This window comes from Halichoeres trimaculatus, unplaced genomic scaffold (assembly GCF_033239565.1).
Source record: "Halichoeres trimaculatus isolate MK-OKI-2021-1 unplaced genomic scaffold, fHalTri1.1 fHalTri1_scaffold_8, whole genome shotgun sequence".
NCBI lineage: Eukaryota > Metazoa > Chordata > Actinopteri > Labriformes > Labridae > Halichoeres > Halichoeres trimaculatus.
Genome location: NW_027437186.1, coordinates 36,192,885 through 36,205,333, shown reverse-complemented (window position 1 = coordinate 36,205,333; position 12,449 = coordinate 36,192,885). Strand labels below are relative to the sequence as shown.

At 36.2% G+C, this 12,449-nt stretch overlaps 1 protein-coding gene across 1 annotated transcript; it reads left to right on the top strand.

Annotated features, from left to right (window-relative positions):
- Positions 1 to 2,450: 2,450 nt before the first annotated feature.
- Positions 2,451 to 11,954, top strand: LOC141795166 (zinc transporter ZIP9). The gene is made up of 7 exons (XM_074675956.1): positions 2,451 to 2,765; positions 2,985 to 3,090; positions 4,757 to 4,918; positions 5,001 to 5,069; positions 8,665 to 8,750; positions 8,827 to 8,961; positions 9,043 to 11,954. The coding sequence occupies exons 1-7, from the start codon at positions 2,670 to 2,672 to the stop codon at positions 9,298 to 9,300; spliced, it is 912 nt and encodes a 303-aa protein (XP_074532057.1). The 5' UTR covers positions 2,451 to 2,669; the 3' UTR covers positions 9,301 to 11,954.
- The last annotated feature ends 495 nt before the right edge of the window (positions 11,955 to 12,449 follow it).

Sequence of the window (12,449 nt, the reverse complement as noted above, 5' to 3'; positions counted from 1 at the left end):
TCCTCTTCCATGTCATGGCATTTCACTCGAGTACTGTCTGTCAGCCTGACGGTCGCCGCCGTCTTCTGCTTCGTCTAAGTCTCGACACTTTTTATAAGATGTTGTCTTCGTTAGATCTCAGCGGGACTCACTGGAAATAAAAGGATTGTTGTTCTTTCACCGTTTTCTGGTTGGTTGAGTTGTCTCTGCGTCTCCAAACTGTGCACAGGTAGAATGTGTTTCTGTGATCTGCCTCTTTTAGTTTGACGTTTTTCTAGAGAGAGGGAGTAACACCTGCAGGGTCGTCTGTAATACAGATACATCCTGTGTATATCTGGACTTCTCCCCTCAGCTCTTTGAAAAATAAATCTGTCTGTAATCAATCTGTCAGTACAAAGAGTTTCTTTTTGGCTGCATAAAACATGGCTGTAGCCTCAGTATGACCATGATTTGTTTTCTGAAGCAGAGTTTCAAAGCCCATTGACGGTGAACTGACCTGACCTAACTCTTGGTCAACAGCAAGAAGCAAAGAGACGGAGCTGAGGCAGACTTTGGACTTTAAGGTAACAGCTACACGTGTTTAACTGTCACTCAGGTCAGCCACAGCCCTGCTTTACGACTCCTTATGGTGTAAACTGGTAACCTGGGAGTTTAAAACAGTCTACCTTGATCATGTGTATGAAAACAGATAAAAGCTACAAAAACTCTAAGTATGGACATTTTAACGTGTTCATTTCAGCTTAGTCTCAAGTGGACCACATGGGCCAGCCTTTGTTATCCCTCCGTTTTCACCCTGTTGTGATTCTAACCTGCATAAAACCACCTGATCATGATACATTACTGCTCTAGTTGACACAAAATATTGATTTAAAGAGCATATTTAAGATTTAAAAATGGAAAATGCCAGACTTAAGCATGGCCTGCTCTGACCTGCACTCACCAACATCGTCCATATTCCATTATAACAGCTTTATATAAGATATGTTGTAATTGATTTTAATCAGGGATGTTCGGTACCACTTTTTACACACCGGTACCAGTACTTTTTCTGTAAACTCACCAATACTTACTTTTGCTTCATAAAATTTCAATTTAAGACAGCACGGTCACTTTGCTCCTCAGTTCAAAATAAAACACCAACTCCTCGCTCTGAATTTTAGTATTTTTTTAAAATAAATTAACAAAAATGAAAATTAAAGCTGTCAAAGTTTTAGAAATTTCTTTAGATAACCCAAAGTGCAAAATAAAACCGTTTAACTGGTTCATTTATGTTGTCTGAACAGGACCTGATGCACATTTGCCATGATGTCAAACCACAGCAATTTAGGGCCAACTACTGGCAAGGAGGATTTACTGGACGTAAGATATTTTTTTCCCCTGAGTATCAGCTAATTATGGAAGCCAATTTATGCCAGTTTAAATAATAATAATAATAATAATAATAATAATAATAATAATAATAATAATAATAATAATAATAATAATAATTAATAAAATAATAATAATGATAATAATAATAATAATAACAATAATAATAATAATTATAATAATAATTATAATAATAAATGATAATTATTATTGTTATTATTATTATTCATTCAGATGATTAAATACATAAATAGTCAAAATTATGAAATAATTGAGTCGTAATATTGGGATAAAAAATCAGGATTATGAGATTTAAAAAATCAAAATTATGGGATGAAAAGTCTTGATTATTGGATTAAAAAGCAACATCATGAGGGAAAAAAATTAAATATGACAATAAATAGTCAAAATAACCAGATTAAAAAGTTAAACATGAAATAAATAGTCATAACTATGAGATAGTAGAAAGGAAGAACTATGAAAACGTATAATCATGAGGTGAAAAATCAAAAGGATGAGATTAAAAAATCATTATTATTAGATAAAAATCTAGAGGCATTAGATTAAAAAGTCGTAATTATGAGAAAAAAAAGTCAGTGCTAAGTTGGTCAAAATTTTTGAGATTTTATTTTCTCATAATTTGACTTTTATTATTTTATTTTATTTATTTATTTTTTCAATTTTATTTTTTTCAAACTGGCGGAAATGGGCCTCCATAGCAGCCTTCACCAAGAATTAAAGCTGGTATCAGTCCAATACCAGGTATTGGTAACCCCAATCTCTTATTTTAATGAAACTATTTAAACTCCTACAAGTAAGTCCCAAATATCAGTTTACTTTTTTGTTGTCTTTAGTGAATTTGCCTTAAAAAAAGAAAAAACATGAGATAAGAAAAGTTGAGCTTTTTCCTTCTTCGCTTAGAAAGATGTGTGTTCACATTTAACACAGGCTCTCTATAATTCAGACAACCTCTAAATACAGTCTGAGAGTCCGTTTTAAGACCAGAAGGGGGGTGATTGGAGGTTGGGAGTTTAGTGGATCACCGGGGCGGGCGGTGCAGTTCTCAGTCCCTGACACTGGGTGCTGCTGGGGGGCGGCGCAGAGCTGCGGCGGAGCCTCTGGGCGCAGCGCAGCGCGGCGCACAGACTCTGAGGCGCGACGTGGAACAGCAGAATGGCATTTACGCCTTTTCTGATCCAGCACATGAAAACCAGCGACACCAGGGCACAGGAGGGTCCGCTTCCAGGGGGATCTGACGCGGACATGTAGCTGACACAGACACCGCTTCATGAGGGAGAAGAGGGAGAGGACAAGTCATCGACATGGACGGAGGGTTAACTATCACTTTTATTTCTGTTGCCATGTTTTTAGGCACTTTTCTACTCGGATTCATTCCGCTTCTCTTCAAACTCTCTGAGGTAAGTTTAGAGACAAACTCAGGCTCAGTGACAGCAAACTGTCCGCGTCCTGCTGCTTGTTTATCTCCACTTGTTGTTTTTGTGGATGAGCTTTGGCGCAGGGCTGTTTGCTTATCGCCACAGAGGAGTTCAGAGATCCGTCCAGCTGCTTTGACTGTAAAATAAATCATTGGGGGAATGATGGGCACGGATCAGCTGATGTCATGTGTCTGTCCACAGAGAAGCCTGCAGTTCGTCTCCATCCTGGGGGCTGGGCTGCTGTGTGGGACCGCGCTGGCCATCGTCATCCCTGAGGGAGTGGGTTTACTGGAGGAGTCATGGAGAGGTGAGCTCCCAGGACAAATATTAGCTCAACCTGTGGGCGCTGTGTTCACCCGGATATCCCACTTTGTCCTTGGTCTCAGTTCTAGTTTAATCCCCAAATAATTATCTCTACTCTCATTTTTCAACTATTTATTATTTTTATTTTCTAGATGATAATTTAAAAAATGATCCACACCTTAAGGAAGCAAAAATTACTCTTTGAAACCTACGTTTGTAGAAATCAACCATACACATTTGCTACTCTAATTTTTTGTTAAAATTTTTTTTAGGTAGCAGCATATTTTACAGCTTTCAGATGAGTTGATTGTGATTTTGATTGATTTGATGTATTTATTTGTTTGATTATTTGATTATTTCCTAAGATTTGCAAAAGACCACATTATTTCAACCTGAAATTCAAGAGCAAATTTTTTCATTTGTTTTCCAAAGTGATTCATAAAGGCACAAAATAAAGCAGACAGCAATATATATGAATATGGAAGCCCATTTCTGCCAGTTGATAAAAAAAAAAAAAAAAAAAACACAAAACTATCAGAAAATAAGGGCAAAATAACATAAAAAATTGAAATTTAGAGATAAAACTTCAAATTATGAGATTAGAAAGTTTAAATTTTTACCTCACAATTATGACAATTTTGATCTCATAATTTGTTTTGTTTTTTATTTTATTTTTTTTTAAACTGGCAGAAATGGGCTTCCGTATACATATAATACTAAAGGATAAAAAAATATTAGAGTTTTGTCAAAATGAAAAATAGAACATAAATAGTAAGAAAAAAAGAATAAGAAAAAAAAAGAAAAAGAAAGAAAGAAGGGGAAAAAAAGAAATAAAAAAGAAAAATAGAAAATAAATAGCAAGAAAAAAGAAGAAAAAAGGAAAAAAGAAAAAAGAAAAAAAAAAGGGAAAAAGGAAAAAAAGAAAAATACTATGAAAGAGTTTGATCAAAGATAAAAGAATATTCAGTTTTTATAAAATCCCCAAAAATTAGTAGAAAATTTTGCAGGTATCAACCTTGAAGCATTTTCTTATTTTAACAGTTAAATTATTTTATAGCATACTTGTGGAGACGCTCTTTGTTTCTGTTAAATTAAACACATTTTAAATAAATTCTGATAAACAAAATGTTTTAATTCATTTTTTTGCAGTTAAATCAGTTTGAAAGTCCATATTGACAGTGTGAGGCTGGTATTACTCGTTTCTTTATTCGAGAATCAAATGAATTCAGTGAAATGTTTACCACTGCTTTACGATGTTTAGTTTTGGATTCAGTATTTAATCAACTGCACTTATGCAAATCTAAAGTAAACTGTGCAGCTGCGGGGGTTAGGTACAGTGAGCCAGAAGGGACAAAACATCACACAATTTGACCTCAGTTGCTTCAGGATACATGTGTTAAAAAGAGCACAAAGAGCTTTAAAAGTTACGTCATTAAATCTTCATAAAACACGCTGGGATCTGATGTTAAGAGGCTGAAAAAGGACTTGGTGATCCAGATTTTGTTTCTGGTTTAAAGTCTGGTGGATCAGTTTTGTACGATCAGATTTCTGTGCCCGGTGAATAAATGTGGGTGAAATATTCTGGGCATGAAAGCGGGCTGCCCACTGCTCTGCCCGCTGCTCTTTCAGGTGGATTTCATCAAAGCTCTCCTCGTCCTTCATCTCTGCAGCATCCTCCTCCTCTGAACCACCCGGCCTGAATGACTCTGAGAGGAACGTCACCTCCACAGACGGAGACCCTCCACCTCGCTTCATCATCGGGGTGGCTCTAACGTTTGGCTTCACCCTGATGTTCGTGGTGGATCAGATCGGGAATTACTTTTCCAGGCAGGGTGAGTTTTGGCCGAGCTCCCGTTTCACTTCCTCATATTTCTTTTTCTGTATCACTAAAACTTCTGCTGTTTTCTCTTTCAGAGCGATCGGCTCATTTGCAGAGCAGTGTGGGACTCACGGCCACTCTGGGGCTGGTGATTCACGCAGCAGGTAAACTAAACTTCACACCTTGTCTCTAAGTCTTCCCTTTGTGTTTGCTCAGCGCACACAAGATGTTTGCAGGAATCTAAGGCCACAAGCGTGGAAAATTCCCAACAAAGCATTAGAGTTGTTCGTGACCTCATGTGATCAAGCATGTGATTCCTCCTGTTTGAGTCTTTTATGTTTTGAAGGAGTTCATTTTTCTCCGTCTGGAGGCTTAAGGTCACTGTGGCAGAAAAAACAAGGAGCACTGCAAAAACCAGACTTAAGCAGACAGGAAGACGTTTTTTTTTAGAAGTGTTTAACCACAAGTTTAACAACAAACAGGCGCCAAAATGACAACTTATCATAAGTTTATCAAGCAGAACTTTGAAAGCCAAATGTGTGGTTTAACATTGCCTTCAAATCATGAAACCCAACCAAGTCGTCTGAGACCTTCTGACTCATTCTCCCCCTGAGGACAAAGAGGAGAAAACTCAGATCAAGGGCCTGAGTGTTCCCTGAACAGATGAGTCTTCAGACATGTCTTAAAGTAGAAAAGGACTCTGTGGATCGTATAGAATTAGGTAATTCATTCACCATTTGGGAACAACAGAGGAGAAGAGTCTGGCTAGAGATTTGGAGCCGAACTGGGCTGGGAGCACCAGGGGTCTTTCACAAGCAGAGCGTAGTGGACCAAAAGGAGTGTAGACCTGGATGAGGGACCCTAGGTAGGCAGGAGCTGTTCTTGTCTCGGTTTTAAGCCAGAAGAAGAGCTTTGAATTTGATTGGAGCTGCTACTGGAAGCCAGTGAAGGCAAGGCAAGTTTTTTTTATATAGCACATTTCAGCTAGGCAATTTACAGTGCTTTACAGAGAAAAAATTAAATAAAACAATTAAAATTAAATCAAAACACAGATTGAAAATAATAAGATCCAATAAAAAAAAATGAAATTAGAAAAAAAATAAAGAAGTTAAAACAGATTTTAAGACATAAGTTGCAGTGCAGATTTACATTAAAATAATTAATTAATTAATTAATTAATCAATTAAATATTTTAATTAAAATAATTAATAAAATACTGTTTTATCAAAATAATAAATAAAATACTGTTTTATCAAAATAATTAAAACAAAATTATTTTATCAAAATAATTAAAACAATATTATTTTCTTAAAATAACTAATACAATATTATCTTTTCAAATATTAATACAATATTAATTTATTAAGATAATGAATACAATATTATTTTATTAAAATAGTTAATACAATATTTTTCATTAAAAAAAATATAAAATATTGTATTAAAATAATTGATACAATATTATTTTATTAAAATAATTAATACAATGTTATTTTATTAAAATAATACAATATTTTGAGGACTCGAGGAGTAGCTACCTGACTGACTTTTTAGGGAGACCTTAAAGATGCTGTTACAGTAATGAAGGGGTGTCATGTGCTGTTTTGGGCTGGTTAAAGACCAAACGTGCTGCTGCATTCTGGGTAATCTGCAGAAGTTTAAATGTACACACAGGGAGACCCACTAGAAAAGAACTGCAGGAGTTGATAAATGAAATCACCAGGGCCTGGACCAGAAGCCGTGTGTCCTGTTGGGTCTGATCCTCCACAGATTTGTCTGGCAGGAAAAAGTAGGTTGAGATTTCTTTGTCCTGCTATGAACAAAACAAGATCAGCTTTTTTTATTTGACATAAAGGGAGCATCAGACTCCGAGGATTCTTCCTCAGGTCAGCTCTGACCTCTGGAACAAAGGAAAGTTATCAGTTACAAAGATTAAGTTCCTCTGCTCTTCTGTCTGATCTGTTGGAGAGAGGAAGATCTCAGATAGACGTGTAAATTTATACAGCTCCCTGTTCAGTTACAACCAGATATTATTGTTGCACAGTGTATTATTGTTTGGCTGCAGGAGATACACCTGATCCATCCTCTGTGTGTCAAGAAGTAGGACATGTTTGTTGGCTGCTTTTTGAGTTTGTTTTGTTCCACTAAAGAGAGGCCCTATGGGGCTAAAACAGTCCATAAATTATCCAAATAAAAACCAAAACACACCTTTAACTGTTACAAAAGGGATTTATCATTAAAAACAATCTAAAGAATTAAACACAAAAAAAAAACAGTCAGTTAATGATGCTGCAGCCGACGTCAAAAACAGCATCAGTCTGGAAAGGTAGCCAACAAGTGGGTGGGTTATTTGACTTTCCCACACCTGAAAAAGTAACAGGTGGTGATGGACACAAAAGTGGATGGCAGTCACAAACCAAAGGGATCCTCGACTACAAAATGATTAAATGATCCAACACAAGAGTCCGCCGCAACCACAACACTACCTGTCAACTGTGAGTTGTAAAGACAGTTATTGTTCTAAAAGTTTTAAGCTAGCTAAAGTTTCTGTAAATATTCCCAAAAATTTTTTATCTTTTCTTTTAAAATTTTATTTTAATTATTATAATTTCATTCTTCTGAAAAAGTTCCCGTATATATTTTTATTTATTTAACTTATTTTATTTTGATTATCATTTCACTTTTCTGTAAATATTCCCAGATATTTTTTTTATTTAATTTATTTTAATTATTATCATTTCATTTTCTGTAAATATTCCCATATATATTTTTTATTTTTTTTAATTCTATTTTTTTTGTTATGATTATTTTATTAATTTGTGAATATTCCCATATATATTTTATAATTATTTTTTATTTTAATTACATTTTTATAATTTCATTTTTCTTTAAATATTCCCATATATATTTTTATTATTTTTATTTTGTTTTTATTATTATTTTTTCATTGATTTGTGAACATTCCCATTTATATTTTATAATTATTTTTATTTTTATTTAATTATTATTATTTCATTTTTATGTAAATATTCCCAATTTTTTATTATTGTTTTTACTTAATTTTATTTTGTTATTATTTTTCTCTATATTTTTTTGCCTCTTTGTATATCTTACATTTTTCTATATTCTATCTGCAATTTCATTAATTTCTTTGTTAAATGTTAGCACCAACGCACCAAGACAAATTTCTTGTATGTGCAAATGTACTCGGCATTAAAAACTTGATTCTGATTCTGATTCTAATTAAATGGACTTCTTGGGCTTAGGGAGCCACTGCCCAAAATTCACTGATTTGTTGAAACAAAACAAAAACACTACAATTAAGAACAACCAGTGACAGGAAAATGGTTAGATCTGTAGCCTCAACTAGCACAAAGGTTGAAACTTGCACCAAAGAAGCAACAAAGTAATCCAATGAATGTGGTGTAGCTTGGATCATTTACTTCAACCTCTAAACACTGAACAAGCAAGACAATGAAATCCCCATGTAGAAGCAGCTCAAATGCCTCAGTCGTGAGCGTTTGAAGGCTGTAACCAGGTGAGCTTGACAGTCAGTGGCCTCACCTGGAAACAAGCTGTGGAAACAGGAAACACACCCAGAAACACACAGAGAAACAGGGGGACGGTCCTTTGATGTGTCCCAGGGATACTGTGGTCTTCAAAGGAGATGCAGCTCACCTGTGGACACTGAGGGTCTCACTGAGGAGGCACAAACGTGCTTTAGATGTGGAAATTAACGAGGCCTCTGTTTCTGTGCAGCTGATGGATTCGCTCTGGGTGCAGCTGTAGCAACTGGTCAGGTTTCTGTGCAAGTCATCGTGTTTTTCGCTGTGATTCTGCACAAGGTGAGGAACATTTCAGGGATCATTAAATAAGAAATAGGAAGAGTGATATACGTTGAGCATGCTCTTTCTTTCCCAGGCCCCTGCTGCTTTTGGTTTGGTCTCCTTTCTGATGCACGCCGGCCTGGAGAAGAAGTACATCCAGGGACATTTACTGGCCTTCTCCGCTGCTGCGCCTATCCTCGCCATCACCACTTACTTCATACTACACGCAGTAAGACAGCGCTCGTCACTCAGTGTTTTCACGGCCTGATGAGGATGTGAAACCTGATCATGTCTGTTTTATTCATCACAGTCTGGCAGCTCGTCTCAGAACCGGCTCAGCGCCACAGGCGTCGGGATGCTCTTCTCAGCCGGGACGTTTCTCTATGTCGCCACCGTGCACGTCCTCCCTGAGGTCAGCAAAGGGGGACCGCCGTCTCCTGAGCTCCTCCAGCAGAACACAGGAGCTGAGGCCCCCCAGCACGGACACATGGGGCTCCTGGAGAGCCTGATCCTCATCCTCGGGCTCGGGCTTCCTGTGGTTCTGGCTCTTGGGCTGCAGGACGACTGAGAAGGAAACGTGAGGGCATTTAAGGTCTGAGCAAAGAGACGCCGCACCTGCTCCTCCTGGGAGGAAACATGAGCACCTCCTCATAAACTGAACAGGGTTTAATCCCTGAGGAGGGAACAAAAGCTGCTGTTCCTCCAAAAGTGCCAAGAGTTTTTAGCACAGAGACATTTTTTAAAGAAAGGAAAGGTTTCTCTAACAGATTACCGACTGCTTTCTCACAGACGCTACAATACCTGCTGACGTCTGGAAAAGCCAAACCAGTTCAGCACGAATCCACAGACGTCACACCCAGGATTTCTGACTGTATCAACCAAAAACACCACAGCTTCACGATCAAAAGGCTTTAAAGACCGAGCTGACCCCTGAGGCCTGAGTTTTCAGAATCAGAATCAGAATCAGTCGTCTTAATTTGTCAAGTAGCTTCAGGAAAACAATGAACTGGACGTCAGTCTGAACTAAAGTTATAGTTGAATGTGAATAAACACTAAATATTATGAAAATAGAAAAAATAGAATGAATGACTGTTTTATTTCAAATGTGTGAGAATAATGTAAGAAGTGGAAAAATAAAAACAAACCAATACAGAACAATAACATACAAACTAGTGAGAATTATCAAAACAACAGTAACAGTTTGCACCTTGACACGTCCGAAAAGGAGCAGGACGAAGCAAAAGCTAATTTTAAAACCCACCCTTTCTCCTCTACTGAGTTAGACATGCATATTTATATAATACATAATAAGTTTTTACAAAAGTGGAAAATAAATAGAGCTTAAGCTGTAATTATATTGTTGATGATAATTGTACAGAGGAGAAAACAAATATGAACACATTTAAGTTAAATTCACTGTTGAGATATTTTACGAGAGCAACACCCGACTTTTAAACAAGCGGTCTCTCTTTGTAATCTTTGCTGTAATTGAACAAATATTTAAGCAGCGAGGGAGACGGTGTGCAGAAGTTCAGCCTTATTTACAGATTTACAGGAACATCCACTCTTACAACACTTCTGAATTTCCCTTCTGGGATTAATAAACAAAACCCTGTCCTAAATCATCACCTGCTGCTCAGATGATTCCCTAAAGTCCCAAACTGTGAAACCCAAAGTGGAAGTGAAAAAAGCAGCAGTTCCCAAAGTTTCCACTGGAGCCTTTTTGGCAGGGTGAAAGTTCTCCTGATACAGACTGTGACCCTGATTCTAAGAAGTTTTGAGGACAGCCTTTAGTACGGTGGCCTGTGGGTGTCAGACAATTTGCAAAACCACAACACAAATGCAGCTTGGTAGGGATCTCAATTTCCTTTATAGTACTTACATTTTTTTTATTTACCAGAAAAATATGTCATCTTATTTTTATGGAGGACTATATGTGCCAAAATGAAATATATAAATAGATCATTAATTAAAATAATATTTGATAGAATAAATGATGTGCTGCCAGAGAGCGGTGACCATGAATTAATTAAATAAATAATTCAATAATTATGTTGAAATGCTGACTCAGCATTTCAACATATTGTTCTCCAGTGACTTTATTCTTCTTCTTCAATATTCTTCCGTACGTTTTTTGGTTCGCTACTCCTTCAAATTTTGTCAGATTTTTACCATTCAAATTTTAAACTATTCAGCTTCTTCTGGAGATGTGTACTATGACTTCTCTCATATTTAACTCTTAAACTTTTTGAATTATTCAGCTTTTTCTGAAAAAAATTCTCCATTTGAAATGCATTGGGAACTTCAGCTTCTCTTAAAAAAATCTCCTTCAACTTTGAGAAGCTTCAGCCTCATCATACTTCCACTTACAGACTTCTCTTAAACTTTAAAATATTCAGCTATCTTTCCACTCTTCATGTTTTTATCTGCTCTTAAATATCTTTTACAGTTTTTGAGATTTCACTCTTCAAGCAACATAAACTTTTCCCACTTTGCCCTAAAATCTCAGCTCCTACAGTGCGGAATTTCTTCAGATTGAGTGAGAGAGGCCCCTGCAGAAAGGTTGCAGCTGTCTTGAACAAATTGTCATAACTTCCAAAATCTTCACAGTAAATTTTTTTTTTAAATACATCAAGTTGTAGGTAATCTTGTCCTGCTTCTGACAAAGTGGTTTTTAAAGCAAAAACATAGAGCACTTAATCACAAAATGGCCAACTGTCAGGTAAAGTCAGCACCCGCACTCATCTGCTCCAATGTTAATTCCTGAGGAGTTTTCTCATAGATCAGTGGAATTTCTCTCATCTATCTATCACTGTCATTGGGACATTTCTGCGTCTTTAGATATGAAACTAGCGCTGTCAGCTTCGTCAGGGTCTTGGGATTCTCACAGTCTTGGAATTTTTCTCCTAGCACTCACAGTTTTGGCAAGGCGACAGGAGATTCAGACTCTTGCTTCACCACAAAATGCCAAAAGAGTAACAAATTAGCAGGGCAAAGTTCTGCACCTGCAGCCTAACGAGCCTGTCACCATGACAACCTTTCATCTCATGCAGCTGTTTGTACTAACTAATCAAAACATCCAGGAACAAAGACACACATGTACTTCAGTTACTTATAATACCATACCTCCCCCTTTGGCTTAATCTACATGCTCCACCATTCATACAACTTTTTCCCACAGCTTTTACTTCTCAAAGCAATACTTCTTCTTCTATTACTACTGCTACTTCAACCTCTGTACTTTTTTTTCTCTCCCATTTCTACTACTTCTTCTTCTCTCCATTCCACATTTTCAGCTATGGTTCACTCCTTATAACATTTGTTTTTCATTTTCATTCTTCAGCTTCAGCATTTCAACGCAATTGCTGCAAGGGAATGCTACTTCTCTAGTTATTTAAGTATTTCATAACACTTTTATTCAGTTAAAGAAATAAATATATATTTATTTAGTATTTATTAATTTATTTCCAATATTGAATAATTATTGACACAATTATTTATTTATTTCATTAATTATTCTTAATTAATGATGAATTTATATATTTTATTTTTCCACATTCAGTCCTCCATATATTTTAAACTTTATGAATCAGAAACGTCAGCATTCATGCTACATTTATTATAGCTAAAGGTAAAAAAGAAAACAATCATTTACTTACTTTCACAAATTTTCTGTGTCTGTTAGGAAAACTGTTCTCTTGACTTGTTTGACACCTA